Source organism: Mus pahari, chromosome 20, assembly GCF_900095145.1.
Source record: "Mus pahari chromosome 20, PAHARI_EIJ_v1.1, whole genome shotgun sequence".
NCBI lineage: Eukaryota > Metazoa > Chordata > Mammalia > Rodentia > Muridae > Mus > Mus pahari.
The window spans coordinates 40647657-40670984 of record NC_034609.1 but is presented as its reverse complement, the minus strand read 5'-3'; the positions used below and the strand labels follow the sequence as shown (position 1 = coordinate 40670984).

The 23328-nt window shown below is 51.9% G+C and overlaps 1 protein-coding gene across 2 annotated transcripts in view; it reads right to left on the bottom strand.

Moving 5' to 3' along the window:
• The window catches only part of Cmip (c-Maf inducing protein), a 209822-nt gene that overhangs the window by 15802 nt on the left and 170692 nt on the right, over positions 1-23328 (bottom strand). For both annotated transcript variants that reach the window (XM_021220262.2, XM_029532451.1), the window contains exons 6-11: positions 22012-22074; positions 17922-18002; positions 14817-14920; positions 13297-13401; positions 7952-8305; positions 709-774 (exon numbers count right to left, since the gene is read on the bottom strand). In XM_021220262.2, the coding sequence (XP_021075921.1) occupies positions 709-774; positions 7952-8305; positions 13297-13401; positions 14817-14920; positions 17922-18002; positions 22012-22074 (773 nt within the window). The remainder of the gene's footprint in view (positions 1-708; positions 775-7951; positions 8306-13296; positions 13402-14816; positions 14921-17921; positions 18003-22011; positions 22075-23328) is intronic.

Below are 23328 nucleotides of genomic sequence, written 5' to 3'. Positions count from 1 at the left end.
CTTCCTTCCTTCCTTCCTTCCTTCCTTCCTTCCTTCCTTCCTTCCTTCCTTCCTTCCGCAGACAGGGTTTTGTTATGTAGCTCAGGGTAGCCCCAAACTGGAATTATAAGCAGCGGTTCTCAACCTGTGTGTTTCGATCCCTGGTGTGTGTGTGTGTGTGTGTGTGTGTGTGTGTGTAGTCAAAAGACCCTTTCATAGGGGTTGCATATCAGATATTGACATTATGCTTCATAGCAGTAGCAAAATTACAATTATGGAGTAGCAACAGGAAGAACTGTATTAAAGGGTGGCAACATTAGGAAGGGTGAGAACCAGGTACGTGCTGCCATGCCTATCACAGTGCGGATATTAACTGTCAATTTTTACTGTTCCCCAGGGAATGGGGGGGGGGGCATTACTGTCCCCATGTGTTGTGTAATAAAAACCGTTAAAGTGACTACAGGACAGGCATGGTAGAGATGGCTCAGGCCTCGTCTTGAGTTTAATGAGTCCCTGTGTCGCTGTCACGAGATCCGAGGCAGTCTTGGTTCCTATCACAGTCTTGGTTTTTCAGAGAGGCCCTGAGCTGGGCCCCATCTCTATGTCTTGGCTGTGGGTCCCGCCATCCTCCTCACCCCCCACCTCTCCACGACCCTGTGAGCCCCTTAGAATGACATCACCCTCTCCCGTGGTTCCCTTCCCATTTGGGTGGGACCTGGTGGGACTTACTCTTTGGGGAATGGAATGGGTTGAAGCAAGCTGGCCAGAGACGGCCTCCAGTCATCGTAGTCGGACCTAGAATGAGAGAGGAACCTGGTGAGGGGCGGTCATCAGGGAGAGGATTTCCACTTGCTATCCCAGAAGATAAAAGTGTCTGGGGTTAGCACACGATACGGACTCTGCCTCAGAGACAGCAGACAGCATAGCACGAGCCAACCAAGAACATCCCAGACTTCCAACCACCAGCCAGGGGACTACAACCCAGCTCCCCAGGACCCCACATCCTCCTTGCTCTGAACTCAGACCTTCTCTCTCTCTGTTCATGACCCTCTGAGGCTTCGCAGAGGGCGAGGGGGCTACTCTGGGTTTCCAATCCCTAAATCCAGGTTGATGTCCGAGCCCCTTACCACCTCACAGTGGGACACATCTGGAGAGAGAGCCTTTTTAAGGAATCGTTAACACGGGGCCACTAGGTTGGGCTCTGAACCAATACAAATGACACGAGAAATGTGTGCACGGAAAAGACCCCGAGAGGACACAGAGAAAGGGCACCAGGGCCTGATAGCACCGCGCTCCTGTACCCGTGTCCTCAGAACCGAGAAGATACTGTGACCCCAGCCACGTGGCCCGTGGAGGCCTCTCAGCAGCACAAGCACTCCTGTCCCTCTCGTCTGTGACTGACCAAGAAAAAAACAAACAAACTAACCACCCAAGCAACAGAACCACAATTTGGACCGCTATCCCTAGCTTCCAGTTTTTTTTTTTTTCTTTTTTCTTTTTTTTCTTTTTCTTTTTAGACAGGGTCTCGAGGCTGATGAGGTGACTCTTATGGGTAAAGGTGCATGTCCTCAAATGTCCCCAAGTCTGGCAAACTGAGTTCGAGTCCCAGAATTTACATGGTGGAAGATGAGAACTGGCCCCTGCAAGCCTGCAAGCTGTTCCTGACCTCTGTATGTATGCTATGGCATTTGAATGCTCATTACACACACACACACACACACACACACACACACACACACACACACACACACACACACACACAGGCAAGGTCTCATGTAGCCTAGTCTGGCCATTTGATACACAGCTGAAGATGGCCCTGGACTTGTGATCTTCTTGCTTCCTGGTCCCAAGTGGTGGGATTACACAGGCCTGGGCCATCACGCTGTGTCCATGTGGAGGGTGACATAATCCAAAGGTTTCAGCATGCTAGGCAAACATCCTCCCAACACACAGACACTCCTTTCCTTGCTGTTAGACTCCACCCCCTGCCTCTCTTTTTCCACTGGACCTGACTGGCAGTCACAATATAATACTGAAAAGAGGCTGTGACGTATTTCTTCAGCATTTCCTACACACATGCATTATGCCGAGAGCTCTGTATCTCCACCTGTTTGCTCCTTGCAAACACACAACACAGTAAACAGGACCCGCGCCATTTAAACAGAAGAGGAAACGCAAGGCACCGAGAGGTTAAGCAGACGGCTGGAGCTAACACAGTCCTGACTGAGACGCGGCCTTCAGGCTTCTGACTCCAGACCCTTGGGTTTTCCTGGAGCTAACTGACTTCCATCAAGACCTTACCAAAACCAGACATCTGTGTGGTAGGGAGCTTGTACCTCAAGCAGAGACATAGGGAGGGCCACATGTGCTTCCCTCCTGCGAGGTACACCCTGGTGAGAGAGTGAACAGACCAAGAAGTGATGCAGGACAGGTGCTTCAGCTTCTGCTGCCCCACAGTGCAACTGTGGCTGAACATAACCATGCGTCAGGCCCTGGGAAGAAGCTGCTCTGTGGCTGGCTGAGGAGGACTGCAGAGCGGAGACATCACAGGGGATCGGGGTGGGGGTGGGGATTTCAACAAGGTCTCAGTCTGATGGCGAGTGGAAACCCCCTCCCCCCACCTTGGGAAAGCTTCCGGAGAACTGTGGGAGAAACCGAGGCTCAGAGGTGCTTTGTGACTTTCTACAAATCTCAGCTGGTTGTTGATGTGTGGCTTAGGGACTCCTAAAGCTATGACCTACATTCCCAACCCCTAACACCTACAATGTATTTATACCCAAGTCTCCAACATCGTGGGTTTGAGGGCTTTGCTAAAGGGCAAACCTCAAGAGAGCCCATTCTCAGATCGCAAGGTTCCTGGGTTCCGCTGCTGGGTGAACGGCTGGCCCTGAGTTCTATGCCATATTATTGTTCCACTTTTACGTTCAGAATTCAGGCTTCCTGTCGCTAATCTGCACGAATGAGGGCCCCACACTTATCTTTCCTTCTTGTTCTTCCAGTCCCACTCATTCTGTTTTTTGATTTTGACTTAGGGATCTCAGGTAGCCCAGGCTAGCCCCAAGGTTGCTACATAGCTGAGGATGACCCTGAACTCGTGGTCCTCCTGACTCCACCTGTCAAGTGTTGAGATTACAGGCATGCTCTGCCATGCTTGGTGTAAGAGTGGATGCCGGAACTCTGTGAATGTTAGGTAAGCTCGCTACCGAGTCACGCCTGCCCCAAACCTTCTGGTCTCAACGCCGCTGACCTCCTGCCTGCCTGTGAGGCCTGCCCATCCACCTGGGCTTCCCACAGAAATAAAGCCTGCTGTTTTTCAATCCCCCCAAAACAAATGCTTGCTTCGAACAAAGTACGGCTTAGATAACCCTTGGCCCTGGACTATTCCCGACATACCGCCCTCCAAATGAACCCACGATAAAGATTTCAGGACCCAGATCACACACCCTCAGAAAGGTTCTGAGGAAAGGCCCAGGGGCTGGACAAAAACATGAAAAAGAATTGCCAGAAGAGTCTGGTGGCGCCAGATAAGTCTGAGCAGTGTCATGGCGGACGTCTGGGCACGCACTGTGCCCCATACTGGGCTCAAATTTGTTCACGTCATCTCCGGAACACCCACATAAAGAGGGAGGGACGGGATGTTTGGGTTCGGGTAGCCAGAGGTGAGGGGGGGGCATGACAGGGCACTAGCCTGCTGCACTGTGCCAACCAAGGGTCTCCGAGTTCAGAGGCTACAGGGATGGATACGAAAATGTGCCTGCTCCCTTAATTTCTTCCGGTGGGGGTGGGTCGGTGGGGGTGGGGTCGTCCATTTTTTTCAACTAGCCTGCCTTGCCATGACGAGATCACCTCCACCCTTAACTGACTCGTGGTCTCCAGCACACTGAAACGTGACCTCCTCTGCAGGGTTCACTGCGTGCCACGTGGGGTCTTCCCAGGCCGTCCTGGTCAGTGGGGGGTCACTGTCACCGAGTTATAAATGCAGATGCTTGGAAGGTCAATATCTCAGCCTGGATCTCAGGTCAGAGCTGAGCCTTGAACTCAGGACCCTGGCTCCTGTCAATGTTCTGCCCACTAGACAGCCCAGTGCCTCACAAGAAGGTGGCCAAGGTCATAATGCAGAAGAAGGCTATACTTGGGTTTTTGTTTTTTCCTAATTAAAAAAAAAAAAAAGCCTAACAAAATAAAATTTGGAAGCTTGGGGAGATGGTTTAGCAGCTAAGGTGCTTGCAGAATAAGCATGAGGTCCTGAGTTCGAGAACCCAGAACCCATGTCAAATGTGTTTGTCTGTAACCTTAGTGTTCTGGTTGTAGGATCACTGGCTGCCTGCCAGCCTAGCCCCAGATTTAGTGAGACCCTGTCTCAAGGAACAAGGCAGAGAGGGACAGAGTAGGATGTCCACTGTCTTCCATCCCGACTTCACATGTGCGCATGACACACGCATATCGCACACACACAAAACAGCACGATCCGTTCCGTGTAGAAAGGTTATTAGAGAACTCAAAAGAGATTCAAGGGGCTGGCGAGATGGCTCAGCGGTTAAGAGCACTGACTGCTCTTCCAAAGGTCCTGAGTTCAATTCCCAGCAACCACATGGTGGCTCACAACTATCCGTGATGGGATCTGATGCCCTCTTCTGGTGTGTCTGAAGACAGCTACAGTGTACTTACATATAACAAATAAATAAATCTTTTTAAAAAAAAGAGAGAGAGAGATTCAAACACTCAACTCAGAAGGTGAGGTAGAGGGGGGTGGATGTGCACTTCCTGGGGACCTCAGAAGCAGGGGCGTCTCTCCCTCCTTCACCTCAGCTACTCTTTCTTCCTGGTTGGATGGAAGTGTACCCACCCCTCTGTCATGGTTTCCTATACTATAACCGACTACACCTTGCTCTTGATGTCCCAGCTTTGGATACAGGGTGCACCTCATATTCTGAGAGACAAGGTGAGAAAAAGAGCTGCGACCTTTGGCTTCAAGCACAGACCCTGGCTTAGCGTCGATGTGCAGCAAATGCTTAAAGAAAAGGTGAATGGGGCTAGAGAGATGGTTCAGTGGTTAAGAGCATTGGCTGCTCTTCCAGAGGACCCAGGTTCAATTCCAGCACCCACATGGCAGCTCACTACTGTCTGTAACTCTCGTTCCAGGGGAATCCAACACCCTCATACAGACACACATGCAGGCAAAATACCAATGCACATGAGATAAAAATTTAATAATAAACAGGAGAATATGTGCATGGGTGAATATGTAGATGGATAGACAGACGGGTAGATGGCTGGATGAATGGCTGGACGGCTAGATGATGGATGGAGGACAGATGGATGGATGATGGACAGATGGATGGATGGAGAGATGAATGGATAGACAGATGGCTGGATGAATGGATGGATGGCTAGATGATGGATGGATGCATGGATGGATGGCAGAGAGATGGAGGGATGGATGATGAACAGATGGATGGATGGAGAGATGGATGGACAGAAGGGTGGATGGATGGATGGATTATGGCTGGCTGGCTGGCTGGCTAGATGGATGGATGGATGGATGGACGGACAGACAGACGGATGGACGAAGACCCTGAAAAAAACCCAGGCTCCCCATACTGCAGATCCCAAGCAGGTCTTGGTCAATTTGGCCTACTCCAGGCCAACCCAAAGTAGATCATTTGTGATGTGTCTTTGGAATACATCCCTTCTCAAGGGTCTCCAGGCTTGTGTTGACTTTTTAGAGGTGTTGCATTCCAGCGATGTAAAAGCCTGCCTTGGGGAACTTGTAACTGATAAGAACAACACACGGACTGGCCGGCCATACGAATATTCTCCCTGCAACCAGTGGCACCCAGAGTTCTGACTGGGGTTTTCTTCACCCTCACAAGGTCCCGTGAAGGGATGCCTCAATTCCACAGCATATCATCTTCTCTCATTTTTCCTTTTATCGGCTTTCTTGAGACAAGGACTACTTATAACCCTGGCTGTCCTGGAACTTACTATGTAGACCAAACTGGTCTTAAACTCACAGACCAGCCTGCCCCTGTCTCCTGAATACTGGGACTAAAGGTCTGTATCTCCACTCCTGGCTCCATCTTCTCTTTCTTAGCTCTCATTTGGATTGTAGTTCACTACAGTTCACTCCCACCAAGAACCACGGTACAATGGAGAAAATCATTCCATTACAGAACTCTCATGGCAGCCCTCCACAGAGGGTGTAAGACAAGGCAGCCGAGGCCCAGAGGAGACAGAGCCCTGTCTCGTGTTACTCAACAGATAAAGCCTTGTCTGTCAGACATCGGTTTCTCGGCACCCCTGTGCCTGTTGAATGCCACAGTGTTCTTTCCCTAAGTTGTCAAGAAGTTAGCAATGTACCTTACTTACCCTGACTCTTATGTTAGGACAGGAAACACTACGCTATGACTGGTGCCTCCCACACTCTGGGTGTCCATCTGTGTGGAAGAGTCTGCTCTGGGCTGGAGCTGGGTTGAACTCAGAGAGGCCACATGACCAGTTCATGGCATAGATTAGTTAGTGGCACCTGAGGGCCATACACCCAGACCCACCACCCTAAACCTGCTTTCCTGATACAAAGCACAGGGAGCCCTCTAAACTGCAGGGGATTATTGAGATCTAGCAAGTCTGAAGGCCTAGAGACCAGAGACCTAATAGCAAGCTTGGTGGGACCCTTCCTGGCTCGTCAGACCATTTTTGTTTGTTTGTTTGTTTTCAAGACAGGGTTTCTCTGTATAGCCCTGGCTGACCTGGAACTCACTCTGTAGACCATGCTGGCCTCGAACTCAGAAATCCACCTGCCTCTCTGCCTTCCAAGTGCTGGGATTAAAGGCATGCACCACCACTGCCTGGCTTCATCAGACTATTCTTAACCTGGACATGGCCTCTGACCCCTGACCCTGGGAGCTGCAGCACGCAGGAGGTCTGGCCAAACAGGAAGGAATACAGTACTCAATCATGAACGTAAGGGAGTTAACTTCTGTCAGTGGTGGGATGTCTCTCAGGCCTGCAAAGAACCCAGATGGCAAGAGGCCTGTGGCCCAAGGGAAACAGCCCACGGCAGGCAGCTCTGGCCTAGAAGGCTGCTACCAAGAAATGTAGCTTACAGGAGTCCATAGCCAAGACCGCGGGGAGGCTCGGAGCGCTGCAGGTTTGGCCAGGAAGGAAACGAGACTCCTCCCTGCTTTATGGAATCCCAGATCCGAGCTCAGTTCTCAGATGCTTGGAATGGATTCTGGAATTTTCTCCCACTGGCTGTGGGATCTGTAGATTGAGTTATACCCTCCCTTGGCCGACTCAGCTGAGGGCCACAAGAGTCTGGCGCACGGATTTTTTAGCCGGTCCCCTAGTCCTCTCAAGGACAACAGGAAGCACAGATGGATGATTGCTGCCTCCACGGTCTCCCTCAACTACAGGAGGGGGTAGGTCACAGATCAGTAAGTGCCACCCGGGGGGCATGTACCCAGTTCTGTGTGTCACCATGTGTAGCATGTATATACATCCAACTTTAGACACCATGGTCCTTATCTGGGAACACGGAGGACCCCAATACATCCCATCCCCCTGCTTTGGTTTACAAGTCAGGTGACTGGAAACACCTCTACCCTCTGAACCCTGACTCCACCCTCTGAACCCTGAGCCATGTACCCAAGACTGAGGACAAGGGCTAAACAGCTGGTAATGTTGCAGGATGGTAGAGAACTCCCAGACACACTTGCTTTTTGGTTTGTTTTTGAGACAATGTCTCATTCAGTAGCTCACACTGACCTAGGACCCACTATATAAAACCCAAGTTGTCCTTGAACTTGTAGCCATCCTCTTGCTTTAGCTTCCCTCTTACGGGGATACACCTGCCTCAGCACAGTTTGCGTCTAACTGGAGCATGCGCAAACACCCCCTACAGGCCTCAAGCTGGCAGCAAGCCCGGCCTCCCAAACTCTGCTCTCCCCACAGTGGGTTCCAGGGTACTCACAGCAGCTTGAGGATCTCCACGTGGCAGCCGAGCGTGCGGCCGGCCTGGGGGCCCAGCTCGATGCTCATGGTCCCACAGGCTGGGCTGACCATCAGACAGTCAATAAGGTTGGGCTCGCTGTCGTTGCCCGTGCTGGCGGTCAGCGCCGGCTTGGCAGTGCTGGTGCGCTCCACCTCCACGTGGACCTCGCTGGAGGCCACGACCACCGACTTCAGCCGTGGCTCAGACAATGTGGCTTCCTGAGACACCAGGTCCGGGCTGGGGTGCAGCAGGCGCAGAGGTAAGGTGGGCTTCCGGTCGCAAGGCTGCTGGCAGCCGTTTCGGATCTCTTTCAGGCTCGGGGAATTGTCGCGGCTAGACGGGGAGAAGAGAGACGGCAAAGTGTGGGTGGGGGTCAGCCCTGGCAGGCAGAAGGAGCGGCGCTGAGCAGAGATTAATGAGTTGCTCTACACTTGGGATGCTGAGGCAGGAGGATGCTTGCCCAAGTTTCAGGCTAGCCTGGGCTACCTAGTGGGTCTCTTGTTTCAGAAAAACAAACTGAAAACACACAACAACAACAGTGGCAAAACCAACCAAGCAACAAACCAGAAGGCCACTGGTGAGACAAAGGTGAGACAATCCCTGATCTCCTGAGAGCTCATGCATCAGTTTCCCTAAAACCTCTGTAACAGGGCCACAACAAGGTGGAACTGTGATAAAGTCCATTAGGAAGAAAGAAGTGGAGGCCTGACTTGGGGTACTCAGCTCAGTATGAGGAACATTGGATCTGGGGTCCAGACGCCGCTGCCTGTCTCGATAACCTACCACAGTAGGCACTCAAAGACGCTTGCTCAATGAATTAAACACAGACATCCCTGTAGCAAGGCCGCCCCTCTCTGTGACAGACACCTAGTGCCTGGGGCAGCCGTACCAACACCGACCAGGGGGACCCTTCCTGATACACCTGTGACACCTGAGGAGTCCAGCCCTGCTCCTGCTCCCACTTATTTCCGGAGGTGAAGCTGACCCTCCTCCTACCTTGATGCTACCATGTCCCTCAGGTGACATTTCCCCATTATACTGTCTGCCCTAGCCAGGTGAGAGAACATAGCATCCACTCTTCTCCTGGGAGCCCACAGCCCACTTCCATGGCTCCCAAGACCCACATTCTGACCAGCCTGTAATCTCCAGGGGGTCTTTTCAAGGCTGACCTCTATAAAGTCTGACATCTTCAACTGTCTGGAGGTATGATGCTTGTGCCCAGTGTCATGAGGTGTCACAAGGTGGTGACTGGGGAACTGGCTTTTTGGCCACCACGGCTTAGCAAATGTAAAGCCAAACACTGATGTTTGGAGCTTTTTTGACCTGAGAAAGCTCCTTTCAAAGGTACCCACCCCTAATTCCTGGGACAGCATCCTCAGGTATGGTAGCAGGATGCCATAGGCTCTAAGGCTGGTGCCTGTGCCTCTCCGGGTACCAGGTTTCACACAGGGGCTTAGAGATATCATCTCCTAGGAACCCGTGAGGCAGACTCCACGGGGTTAAGTGATCTCCTGGATGTCACAGCTCAGGAATCCAAGTTGCTGGATCTGAAGCTAGCTCTCTGCTCTTGGGACTAAGTACTACCAAGCAAGCTGTCTTTTAAGGTCCCAAAGACTCCCAGGTTTCTCCTCCAGGAAGCCCCCTTTGGTTTCTTCTTCCTGTCATGGACACACTCCTGCCTCAACTCCAAAACCATAGCTGTCCTACTCCGGAGAACACTAGAACATTCCCCCAAATCAGGGAACTTTTGAAACACCCAAACTCAAGGAGTTCATTGGCTCTAGGACAGGCCGATACAAGCAGGGGCAGGGCTTCCACAAGACTGAGCACAGCACCAGGGGTGACCAGAAACAAGCTGCTTACTGGGCTGGCAAGACGGTTCAATAGGTAGGAAGGTTTGCAGCTAAGCCAGACAATGAGTTCGATCCATAGGCCCTACATGGTAAAGGTCAGAAGTTGTTCTCTGACCACCTGAGCCTCTCCGAAATAAATAAGGCAAGTAAATAAATGTAAAGTGCTTTAAAAAAGAAAAAGAGAGGCCAGGCGGTGGTGGTGCACGCCTTTAATCCTAGCACTTGGGAGGCAGAGGCAGGCGGATTTCTGAGTTCGAAGCCAGCCTGGTCTACAGAGTGAGTTCCAGGACAGCCAGGGCTACACAGGGTCCCTGTCTCAGAAAAAAAAAAAAAAAAGAAAGAAAGAAAGAAAGAAAGAAACAAAGAAAGAAAGAAAGAAAAAAAGAGCTACTTGCCCAGGTCCCTCTCCAACCTGTCACGTGTGCTGTGTCCCCAGAGAGAAGCAAGCACGTGCACTGTGTACTGATATGCAGGGCAGCGCCTCGCACCGGTGATCCACATGGCCGCTCCGGGGCCATGTGCAAAACTTGGGAAGAGACTCAGGGAAGAAGGCCTGAATCCATTTTGCACCTGCCGTGAGCCAGGGCTGAGCACAGCCCACTGAGGGCGCTCAATCAACACATTTTGGCTCTGCTGGGGGAAAGCAATCACTGGCTTCTATAAACCTATGAACTCCGCAGTGGGCGGAAGCGGCGTGTGGTCCGAGAGGTGGGGCCTGTGGATCTCCATGGGCTCCGATCTCATTTGGTTCTCTGTGCTCGGCTCCCAGTTTGCCTCTGCTGGGGTCGAGGAGTGGATTTTCAAGGCCTCTTGGCCCTGCTCGGTGATTTTCCAGACAGCCATGTTAACCTGGGTCAGGCTGTCTGTTCTTTCAAGTGTGGGAACATCGTGTGCTCACCGGGAGTGGTGCGGAGGCCTTGGAGGACACTGGGAGGGATTGACCAATGCGCCAAAGGGAAACAACTTGGCAGAACCGGGTCTGGAAGAATGGGGGAGCTATGTCATCAGCTAAGACCATCCCCCCAAACTCGAGGGCTCCCAGGGGCTCAGCTGTGCACTCCTGGGAGCCAAGGCCAGTAGTCTGTGTGGGAGGAAGAATGCTGTATCTTCTCTTCCTCGTGCCTTCATCTTGACAGTCCCTCATGCCTGAGGCCCTGAAGCCCATCTCTCACCCTGTGGCAGTCACGGCAGGGTGGTGGCTGGGAGCACAATCTCATGACAACCCTCCCCTACTTAAATTGTCTGTTGGCTTGCCCATGCTCTCAGAAAAGATAACCTGGGCCAGCCTCCTGTAAAAGTGTACCCTCCCGCTCAGCATCTGCCTGGGACCCACACCCACATGTTGAACCTACATTTATTTCTTATTCACAATATTATTAGTGTGCGCGTGTGGTATAGGATGGGCATGTCTGTTTGTATACATGTGGGGGTGCATGCATGTAGTGGAGAGAGGTTGATGGTAGATGTCTTCTTTGATGGCTCTTCACCTTCTCTATGGAGGCAGAATCTCTCAGCCGAACCCAGAACTTGTCCCTTTCCCTAGGCTGGCTAGCCAGCTTGCTTTGGGAAATCTACCACGTGGCCAGGATTATAAATGGCTACCAAGCCTACTTACAGAAGCCTGGCTTTTATGTGGGTTCCGGGGGATGCGAACTCTGGTCCTCACACTTGGATGGAAAGCCCTTAACCTGGTGAGCTCAATGCTGGCCCCGGGGAGTCCCTTCCTCTTCAGCTTCTCTGTCTCTGGTCGTAGCTACACTAACTTCCCTGGGCTCCTGTGCTGCAGGGACCCTCTGTCCATGAGTAGACCCTGAGCAGTTTAAGCAAGCAAGACTCCTGAATCCCCAGCCGGAAAAGCCTGCACGGAACTTCGGCAGGCTGGGTGATTCTGCAGTAGGCGTTCGGGGAACATGGATGGAAAATACTACAGTGATCACCAGCAACCCTGTCACCACTGGGCCATTGCATGTGCTGTTCCCTCTGCCTGGATGCTCCTCTTCCTGCTTCCTGTCTCCCTAAGTCTGGTGAGCCTTGTGTTTCTTCAATAGCATCTCCCTGACGGGCCCTTCTAACTTTCTATTGGCAAGAGTTGTGTGCTCTAGCCCGGGGACTCCAAACACCACCAAGACCACACCAGTGATTTCAGACTGGGAAGTCTGGGTAATCCGTCCTCTTTTCTTTTGTTTTTTTTTGTTTTTTGTTTTTGTTTTTTGTTTTTTGTTTTTTTTTTTATCCAAAGCTGAATAGACCCTGTATCGTGCTGGCAAAAGTCCAACAGCCCCATCTCCAGGACAAAGGCGCTCTGATCTGGTAGTGTCAGTCAGCTGCCTTGGTGTCAATCCCACCGCACATGACCTCTGGCGGCACAGGTGATGTCACCAGCACCTGTGGGAGGGGAAGGGACGCACATCTCAAGACAGACAGGAGCTGTCTTCCTATAGGAAGCAGAGCCCTGGGATCTAGGCACTCTTTCAAAAACAAGGACAGGGAAGGTCACTGCACTGAGAGGTCTCAATGTCAGGACCAAGACCACGGGGTGGAAGACCAACCCTCCCCTCTCATGCCCTGTTACCTACAAACATCCCTTATCTATCACAGCCCCATCCTTCTCTGCTTGCTGGTTTTAGTAGCTCCATCCACCCAAGTTTCCTGGGTCAGGGGATCTTAGCTACACACAGTAGTCGCCCACTTCCACCTAAATTCTAGGCTCTGAGCCTCCCTCCCCACCCCCCAAGGAAATCACCCACAGTAACCTCCTTCTGGTCCCCTCACTCCTCACTACTTGTTTTTTCCACGTGCATGGCCTGTCTCCCACCGGACAGGCTCTGGTGTGGTCAGGGATCTATGAGTCCCCTAAGAACCTTTGCCTCAGGAGGGGAGGTGACCACAGACACAATACCATCACTTCCTTGCTCTGAAAACTAGACTCTTCTGCGGCAGGCCCTCGAGAGAGAAAAGCGGACAGACCATTCATCATGACCCAAGTCCCCAATGGCAAGGCTGGAAGATGCCGTAACACCCCCCTCCCCCATGCACACGTAAGCACACACATGACATAACCCCTTCCCTTCAAGTTCTTACTATGTAGCCTTAAACCTGTCATCCTTCCTGCCTTAGCTTCCAGGCTGCTAAAATGACAGGTGTTCACCCAAACACACACACACACACACACACACACACACACACACACACACACACACACTTGCATGTCTGAGCAGCCTTTTATCCCACCCCTTCAGAGTGTCACCCTGCCCCACAGTGAGCAGCCTTCAGCATAGGATCCCCGTAGCTAGAGCCCAGGTGCCTGTGCCCTTGCGGCTTCTCAGGCATCATGCCCTCTTCTCAGCCCTAACCCGGGGCTGGGTCCACACCCATGGCCATCTGCAGAGAGGAGTGACAATCTATCCTCTTCGGCGACACATTCCCGGTGCAGGGTGGCACTGTGCTCCCACCCAGCACACTAGTACTGACCTGTTGATGAACTCTTCATAGCAGGAGTATATGGCAGCCAGGCACACAGCCACGAGATTGGGCAGGACCCGGGGATGTGGGCAGTGCCCTGTGGGGCCATGCATGCTGAAAGAGAGGAGAGGGAAGGTGAGGAGGCTGTGGAGGGTAGGAGGCTGTGGAGCAGCTGTTGACCTGAGGTGGAGTTGGGGAGGTGGTCCAGATGGGAGGCCACCCTCTTGAGGGCAGGTGGAGAGCCTGTGTATGTGGCTGGTGACGTGGGCCCGAGGTCCCAGCCAAGAGGGGTGCCAGCTCAGTGGCTAGCCAACTGCTTAGACTCCACCCCTACGCCCTGAGCCGTGTGAAGAGCGACAGACTCTCCTCCTCGGCTAGTGACAGAGGACTGAGTCTAGTTCAGACCATGCAGCACACGGTGGCTCTGTCTTGGGTCAGCCCCGTTTGCATAGGTGTTTCTGAAATGACTATTCACGATGGTTTTATCCACAGAAGTTAAAAAACAATGTCATCTCAGGTCACCTTAGATGAGCCCGGGGCCAGCGACATCACAGAGCCCTCAGTACATGTTACCATATTGTTTGTTATGGAGGCCTCTGTGTCGTGGTCGTTTTTTCTGTAAAATGGGCTGAGCTGTGTGTCTAGGATGACATATGGATCCTCTCTAGGAAACTGCCATCCTGCCTGCTGTCACTGAGACAGGCATGTCCTGCTCTGACCCCACCAACCAGAGTCAGGGCTAGAAGAGTGTATGTGTGTGTGTGTGTGTGTGTGTGTGTGTGTGTGTGTTTGACACTAGGTCCTGCCGAACAACCTGCCTGAGCATGGTCATGTGCTATGGGATCGCAGTGGGCACAGGTCACAAATCCTAGGTCTGTAATTGACTCAGGCTGGATTTGAACTTGTGATGTAGCCAAAGATGACTTTGGACCTCTGATTTTCCTGCCTCCATTTACAAAGTTTAAGGACCACAAGCATGTTAGGCAATCTGCCTGCTGCCACACCCCCAGCCTTCAAGGCAGGTTTTTCTTTAAACACAGAAGAAACTAGTACACTTTAGCTCACTGGGACTGCCAGTCATTGGAGTGAATGGGTACCAGAGATCCCATTACACAGATAAGGAAACTGAGGCACAAGGAGAACATTTGAAAGGACACAGGCCAAGGTGAGAAGGCAACACTGCTCTTGTCCCTGTTCCTTGCTCCACCCTAAACACCCACAGTCCCCTGGGGGAGGGGACACAGAGAAAGGAACATGGTTGAGTTCCCCTTCCCCACACTAAGGGCTCCTTCATGTGCTATTTGCATAACCATCTCGCAGGGATATCAAAGGAAGCAGGATCACGGAGGCGCAGTGACAGGCTCATGGTCACTCACGCAACAAGCAGGTAGGTGGACCATGCAGGGCTGGGAGAGTCCAGTGGAATGCCTCTTAAAAGGCGAGATACAGTTCTCCCCTGAGTGTCATAAACCAGGTAGTGTGGGACAGGGAGAGAGGAAGGGGTGGCCAGGTGGGTAGGCGAGACACACCTTTGAATGAACTTCTTTACCACCTCCATGCCAGCGTTGAGCTCGTTCAGGGCAAGGATGTACTCCTGGGTGAAAAGCCTCAGCCTTGGGCACTTCCCAAAGTCCTGGAGAGAGAGAGAGCAAAGGCAGAGGGATGAGACACGGCCAAAAGGGGGCTGGAGCAGGGAGACGTCACGCACGAACTCACACCTCTAATGACGGCCCGTGGCGAGGAGGGGTCCTCGCTCAGACTGCTACACGGTCCCACCTCACAGATCTGCCGGCAGGCAGAGGTCATCAAGACCAGGTCGGTCCTTGAGAGGCAGATGTTCCGCTTGGCCTCTGGTCACCCCAGCAAAATACAAGCTCATTTGAGATAGCCACCTGAATTGATTCCCTGACCAGCAGTGGGAGAGACTCCAGTGTAGAATTATATAGTGAGATGGGAAACTCATCTCTTTGGATTGGGAACAGGTTAAGGTGGCTCTGGGACAAGCGTAGCTCCGAGGACCCTGCCATAGACATCGAGGGGACAGCAGCTTCCTCCTGAGTCGGGATGAGCCCAGACACAGTCCCTCGGGGGCTTCTTTTGTTTTGTCAGACCTCAGACACCCCTAGTCTCTGGGGCAAGTCTGAAAGGGAGTCTGAAGATGACGATGACAAACCACCCTCCTCATCGGCATAGCAGGAAGCCAGGAATAATGGCACACACCTGCGATCCTAGCTCTTGAGAGGCCGAGGCAGGAAATTTATGAGTCTGTGGCCAGCCTGGGCTATATATTGATCCCTCCCTACGTTCACACGAGGATGCTAGTGGGAACTGGAAGGCGAGGCGGGCGTCAGGCGTAGGCGTGCAGGAGGCAGCCAGCGTGTAAGAACACAGCCAGGGAAGGGCAGAGTGGTTGCGTCATTGAAGACGGGGAAAGGGGGGCGGCTGAGGTAATGAAGAGAAAGATGGCCACTTAAAAAAAAGGTAGTGCTCCCAGCCTGGGGGACAGCTGCATCTAGAGCTCACTGGCGTCCATTTGAGGCCGCACTTGAGGCTTAATTATGGGCCCCCTGAGCAAGGACAAAGGGATTCTTCCTGCTCTAGCAGAGTGGCGTTCTCTGAGACTGACATCAGCAGGTGTGGGCAAACAAAGCCTGAACGGGAGGTTCAAGCCAAGTGGGCATGACCCGGAGTGGCCCAGGGTCTTCTCCTGGCCTGGTCTGAAGAAATGGGCAATGAAGGAAGAGGAAGCACTTTTAGGATGAGCCCAAAGTGCTATCCAACTGTGCTCATTCACACATGTTCAGTGAGGGATGCAATGCTGCTGATGGCTATCAGGTACCAGCCCTGACTGGTCTGCCTGCCGCTGGTGTATGTATAGTCAGGGCAGAGGAGAGAGAGAGAGAGAGAGAGAGAGAGAGAGAGAGAGAGAGAGAGAGAGAGAGAGAGAGAGAGAGACGCACTGGACTGGTGCTCCAGCTCTGCGAGAATGTATTTGGCCAGCAGGATCTCTTGAACACATCCTGCCCCACTCAAGGAGACCACCTTGAAGAATCTCCTTGCAGGCTCAGTGGTACCGCTCTGGATTTGATGCCCAGTGTAGGAGTAGGGGAGGTTTTACTTACAGCGTGTTCTTTAAGGTCGTTTGTTTACACGGGTGAAGGACAGAACTCAAGAGAGGCGCTTAAGAGGCCTGCAGACACACCCTCATGCACACGGTGGGCATACACACATGCAACTCTCAGCTAGGCATGGAGTCCTGGCAGGATGGGAGGCTTTGAAATACTTGCCTTCCCATCTAGGAAGATGCCCACAGCGCCCCACTCTGGTCACTGTTCCATGGCTCCTGCTCCTCACCCTGCCTCTTGCCCGCACTCTCTAGTCTACCTGTATGTGGCCAAGATCCTCCCAGAGCTATGTTCTGAGAGCAAGCATGCTTGGTGTAGTCAGACTGTCAAACAGACAGCGGCACAGCTCAGCGCTAAGAACACATGCAAGGCCCTGGGTTTTGTGTGTGTGTGTGTGTGTGTGTGTGTGTGTGTGTGTTCCTATCCTTGCGGATGTGGAGTGACCTGTCATTTCAGCGTGCCACCCCCATGTCATCTTTAGGTGCACTTCTTCCATTGAGGAGAAAAATGTCTCTTTGAATTCCTAATGACACCATGATATTTGGTTCCAAACAGGTGCCCTAGTAAATCTCAGGCAGTGTTCATGTTTGTAGGCCTGAGGTCAGCCCAGCAGGTCTTGTTCCCCTAGTCTCTCCATGTAGTACTGAGAAAAAAACCATTTGCCACTCTCACATTAAGTGCCTCAGACGTTGACTGCTGGGTCTTTAAAGGAGATGGTGATTAAGTTCTGTCTTCATGTTTTCAGAAATGAACTAACCTGATTGGATTTCCATCCCTTCCCCATAATGTGTGTGCCCCCATCACCTCTGCTTTTACATGACAGCTCTCATGTAGAACAAGCTGACCTTTATCTCATTATGTAGTTGAGGGCAACCTTGAATTGAGTCGCCTGCCTTCACCTCCCCAGGGCTAGGACTGTAAGGTCCATTACCCACTTGGTTTACATGGTGCTGGCGACAGAACCCGGGGTCTCATGCATGCTGAACAAGCATTACTGTTAACTGAGTGACACCTTTAGACCCTGAAATGTCCTTTGTCTGTTTTAGGGTCCTGTTTGGATAGAGTCGCAAGGGTATGCTATTTCCTAAGGATGGACTGAGGTGACCAGCTACGGGGAGAAAGATCCCTGGGGCGAGGTTCCAGAAGTCACCACTCCGAGGTTGACATGTATACCCAGCTGAGGCCACAACGACTGATGGCCTTCTTACCTTGAAGCTGTTCTCACTCCCCCTACCCCACACCCTTCAGATAGCCCAGGCTATCCTCCGAGAGTGAAGAGACCCACCCTGAAACTTGGAGAGCAGAGTACTGCCTGTATCCCATAGTGGGGACCACGCAATGGAAGCCGTGTCCCCAGTAACATTTATTCTGACCTACTGGGAAGAGAGAGAGATGTTGCTGTCTGCTTGACCAGAAACAGTCCTGAAGGGCAGGCCACACAGGCTCCCAGCTTCTGAAACTGCCACCGGCCACACCCACCCACCCACCCAAGGCTGCCCCAGTCCTTACCATATTATGCTTAAGGATCCTCTGAACCACTGGCGTGAACACCTCAATGACCACCATAGACCGGGGCCGCTCTCTGCAGTGCTGGGGAGGAAAGGGGTGCAGTCAGTGCGGTCTGGGGGAGCCCCACCCACAGTCCGCGGCTTCCGGAGGTCACAGGATGATATCAAGCCCAATGAGGATATGGTTTTCTTGGCTAAATGATGCAGCTTGCTTAGGAAGACCTCAGGCTTTAGAGCAGGCTTAGGCTCAGGGCAAAACTGTCAAGCGCCTCCCCAGCTGTCTGTCAACTGCCCACAATACCACAGTACACTGTTTGTAAGTATTTATTAGCTCACACCAACATGTCCCAGGGTCCTTAGTCCAAAGTCTACACTAGGTTGGCCTCTGGGTGCCCCTTCTAGGGGTCTGGAACAAGGTTAAGGGTTCAAATCATGATGACAGTAGCATACAGTAGCCTCAAGCTCTGTGTGGCAAACACCCTGTCCTTCCTGAGCCTTTGCAACCACTGAACTATGAACCTTCTTGGCAGCCTGGCTTTCCCAGAGCTGTATACTCAGGTTAACAGGCGCTGACTGAAATGCAGAGCCCTCAAGTAATATTTTTGTTTTGTTTTAAAATGTAGATCCTGAAGGTAATTTTACGTAATGTTTTTAGTGTGCCCTTTTTTTCTTGTTTTTTTTTTTTTTTTTTTTTTTTTTTTTTTTTTTTTTTTTGTTTTGTTTTTGTTTTTGTTTTTCAAGACAGGGTTTCTCTGTGTAGCTCTGGTTGTCCTGGAATTCACTTTGTAGACCAGGCTGGCCTCGAACTCAGAAATCCGCCTGCCTCTGCCTCCCAAGTGCTGGGATTAAAGGCGTGCACCACCACCGCCCGTTCTGACAATTTGCTCCTCACGATGTCACGTCAGCACTCACAACTTTAGGGTCTTGGAGCGTTTTGGACTTCAGATTTGAGGACTACAGATGGTCAATCCATGGCTGAGATCACAAAGGCCTGTGTAGTATGGTGTCCTCACAGGTAACTCTCACAGGGCGTGAGGGGAGCGTTCCCTGCAGGTTTCTCACCGCTTCATGCCCCCTCCTTTTTTTTGAGACAGGGCCTCACTAAACAGTTCAGGCTGTCCTCACTAAGCAGTTCAGGCTGTCCTGGAAATCGAGGTCCTCCGGCCTCAGTCTCCACACAGCCAGGATTACAGGTGTGCGCTACCACAGATGGTTGCTCATTTCTTTGTCATGTTAAGTAAGAGTCTTGGGACCTGGGGAGATGACTCAGAAAAGTGCTAGCTGGGTTTCATCTCTAGAACCCATGTTAAAACAAACATAAACAGGCATGGGCTAGAGATGGCTCAGCGGTTAAGAGCACTGACTGCTCTTTCAGAGGTCCTGAGTTCAATTCCCAGCAACCAACCACATATTGGCTTGTTAACCATCTGTAATAGAATCTGATGCCCTTTTCTGGTGTGCATGAAAACAGCTATAGTGAACTCATATAAACAAACAAATGAACAAATAAATATCAAAATGCCTGTAACCCCAACACTGGGGAGACAGAGAGACAGGACGGGGCTTGCCGGGCAGCTAGTCTAGCCAGTTGGCAAGTTCCAGGCCAGTGAACAAACCCCGTGTCAAAATACAAAATCTGCCTGAGGAAAGGCACCTGAGGTTGTCCTCTGAATTGTATATATGTGTGCACATGTGTGCATGTATAGTCACGTACACACATACATACACACACAGATTCCACTGCATGGGCAGACCAGTTAACTAAGGATCACCTTGATTGCTTCAAGATGCTGGCAACACATCTGTGGGTGGATTTTGGTTTCTAACGCAACTGGATGAAAACTTGAGTTTTGTTTTGTTTTTTTTTTTAGATTAGAGTAAGGTTAAAAAAAAAAAAAAAAGGGACAAGATAGAATCTTTTGTTGATTTTTGTTTGATCTTAAATGTTTAGAACTGGTTCAGAAATGATACGTTCTGCCTCCAATCTCTTTCCTTACGTAAGATTCAGCAGGCCTGTCTGATAAGCTGGAGAACATTCTAGATGTGGGGCAGCCTCTGCCTTCTCGGCGGCTGCTGTCAGCATCTTGCAGGGGTCCACAGGCTCTTCCTTCCTTGTCACTGTGGAGTCCCTCATACTTGCATTTTTTTAAAGACAGGGTCTCATGTAGCCCAGGCTGGCCTGGAATTTACTGTGTAGCCAAGGTTGGCCTCAATACCCCGATTCTCCTGTCCTCATCTCTTGAGGGTTGGGAATTACAGGTGTGAGCCGACACACCGATGGGCTTCCAACAAAAAGCCTCAGTGGGTCTGTGCTAGGTACGCATTCTACAACTATGGCTTGCTTTGAAATGGAACTAGGCCTTCCTCTCGGGGCAGATAAGCTCTCTTGGCCCAATGACCTTGCCCCACTAACATGCTTGTACATATGAGTCCCTTGGGTTCAGAAGGAGTTCCGTTTGCAACTCTAAGTGAGGTCAATGGACCTGGGAAGAAAGAGCCCAGGGTTTCTCTGGTAAACCAGAGCAGCCAAATTTCCTCAAACCTTGGTGCCTGAGATCGGGAAGTCCAGCAGGAAGGGCTTTCTTAGACAGCTCAGAGAGGCTCCAGGGTGAGGAGGGCTTTGTAGCAATGAAAGTCCTCTCGCAGGGCTTAGCCACCAGAGGCTGTGACCCCACGGCCCTGGCCAGGTTCTTACCTCTTCCATTTAAATCCCAGCAGGGACTGCCCAGGGTCCATTTTTTTCCTACTTTGCTTTATGCTAGCAGGGATGCCAGAGAAAGACTTACTTTGGGGAGTGGGGGGCGCTAGTGAGGTTGCCCAGTAAGGAAGGGTGTGTGCCATGAAGCCTGATAATCTGAGTTGGATCCCTAAAACCCACAAGGTTAAAGGAGTACACGGACCCTAACGTTACCCTGTGACCTCCGTCCACTCACCGTGGCTTATGCTTATGTGTGCACGAGCGTACGGAGTCAGCAAATAAATTGTTTAAAAGACTTTAACAAAGGTCAATTTTTCTGGAATAAACATTTGTTAACTAGGGAACCAGGAGAAAGGCCTGGGGCTCCCTTACTCCATCTGCCTGGGAGCAGGCACTGAGCGCTGGGGCAGAGGATGCTCTCCTGCGTGGGCTTGTCATGCTGGTAGTTGTTTGCCTGCTTGGACCAGAGGGCCCATCGCCTATACCACGTGGAGAAAGGGGCTTCTGTGCTGGTCCTAAACTGCCCCCTGGGTGCCATGGGCTGCCCAATGTGTGAGTCACTGGGAAACGTCTCCTAAACACAGTCTTGACCCATTTTTCCAATGTCTCCAAGAGGCAGCATGGGGTTATAGAGGGGGTCAGGGATCCCCCGTGGTACCCAAGGGAACCAAGGAAGGAGAGAGCACAAAGAAAATTAGTCTGCAGGGCTACAGCATGGCAGTACCGTGGAGGTGAAAGACGCGAGCGTGTGTCTTTCTAAGGATATCAAGTTTCTAGAGTAAACACACATGCGTGAATGCTCGAGCGTGCACGAGCACGTGTATGTACACACGCGCAAAGGGCAGACAGATCTGTGTGCCAGTCCAGCTCCTGAGCTGCTGAGCTATGCTTTCTGGGAAGGCCCTGTCCCCTAGTGTGCCTGGGTATGTTGCAGACAAACTCTGCTGGGAGGTTGGCATCAGGTCCCTGGGCATTCTGCCCTGCTCTGTGGCTCCTCCAAGCTGACCTGGCACATGCTGCCAGTTTCCCTTGTCCAGGGAAAGCCCTGCAGTCGGGCCCCTACCCTGGGCCAGTCAGTGCTCAGAGGAGCCTCAGCTAAGAATAACCCAGCTCTGACGTCAGGAATCTAAAAGACTGGCTGCAAGCTGCCTCCCAAGACAGCCAGGAATAGTCCACAGAGAAGCCAGACGCCCGGTTCTTCCTCAGCCTGTCTGGCAGAGGACAGGAGCCCTAAGGATGGGCACCTGTGCGCCTTCTGCCTGCATCTGGGACCCTGACCAGGCTGGCAGGTAGGCAGGTAGGCTGGCATTCAGCCAGGGCATTCGGACCCACCTAGCAGGCACACTGCGGCGGCGGCAGTGGCCTCTGATAGCCCACGGCAGCGTTACCATACCTTGCAGAAGAATTCGCAGAGATCTGGGGGTGGGTGGTTGTTTTCTAGCAGAGGCGCGATTGCCTACAAGAAAATGAACAGCCATCAGTCAGCAGGATCAGGCGGGGGTGGGGATGGGGTGGGAGGGAGGAGTGTAGTCTGCAGAAGAGAGCTACTCGCAAAGAAATGAAAACCCTCTACTCTCTGCTGGGTAGAACGCCCTTTCTAAAGTACAGACCGGAGCTCCGGAGTACAGGAAGTCTCCAGGCTAGACCCACAGTGAGACATCTAACTTTAGGGGCTTCGTGCCTAGCTGGCATTTATCCAGACCGCCTTCAAGCCCACAACTTCTGACTAAGCAACAGGACATCTCATTGGGCGAACGCGATGCTATTTTCAATAAGGGATCTTGGCACCTTCTATGTTTCCAGCTCTGTGAGGAGCTGGGCTCCTGGCAGCAAATCTAAAGGATGAGCATCCAGGCTGGGCCGAGTCCCGGCTGAGATTCTGATCTTGTCCCTTCCTAGTAACAAGACCCCCCTGGAACAGGTGGCCCTGTCTGAAATGATCCTTCAACCTGCCCCCTAGAGCGTCTCTGCAAGCATCTGATGTACGGTCACCAACAAGTGGGGTTCCTGTCCTGTGCACCACAAAAGGCCCAGCATAGCTACAGCCCTGCCTATCAAAATACAAGCAGCAGCCCCCTTGCACGTGACAACCCAACAGCCTCTATCTGACACACTCCCGCCCATATTATAGAAGGGTGGGATACCCCCTTACTCCTTGAGCAGCTGCTTAGAAAGTCTCCTTGGGGCCTGCTGTGGAACAGTAGGGGCTTGCTGGTTTTAGAGCTATCACGGAAAAGACGGTCTAAAGGAGATAAGCCAAGTCCAGGAATCATCTCAGCTGCCAAGGAAGGCGAGACAGGGGAACTGGAATCGGAGGGTTCGTCTGCTTTACAGAGTGAGTTCCAGGACAGCCAGGGCAACGTTACCGAGACCTCGTCTTCAAATCACATGTTACAACAGAAAAGTGCTGTCATATAGCACAGTGGTGGGGTGTTTACACAGGATGCGTGAAGCCCTGGGTTCAATGCCAAGTCCCAGGGAGGAACGTGGGCAAGGGATCAAAAGGTGGAGTCCATGGGTGACCAGGTACTCAAGTCCTCTGAGATAAAGTCATTTCAACAGAGTGGTCACAGGTGATACCTTCAGTTTCAACAAACACAAAACTAAAGATGAAGGAGAAGGAGAAGGAGAAGGAGAAGGAGAAGGAGAAGGAGAAGGAGAAGGAGAAGGAGAAGGAGAAGGAGAAGGAGAAGGAGAAGGAGAAGGAGAA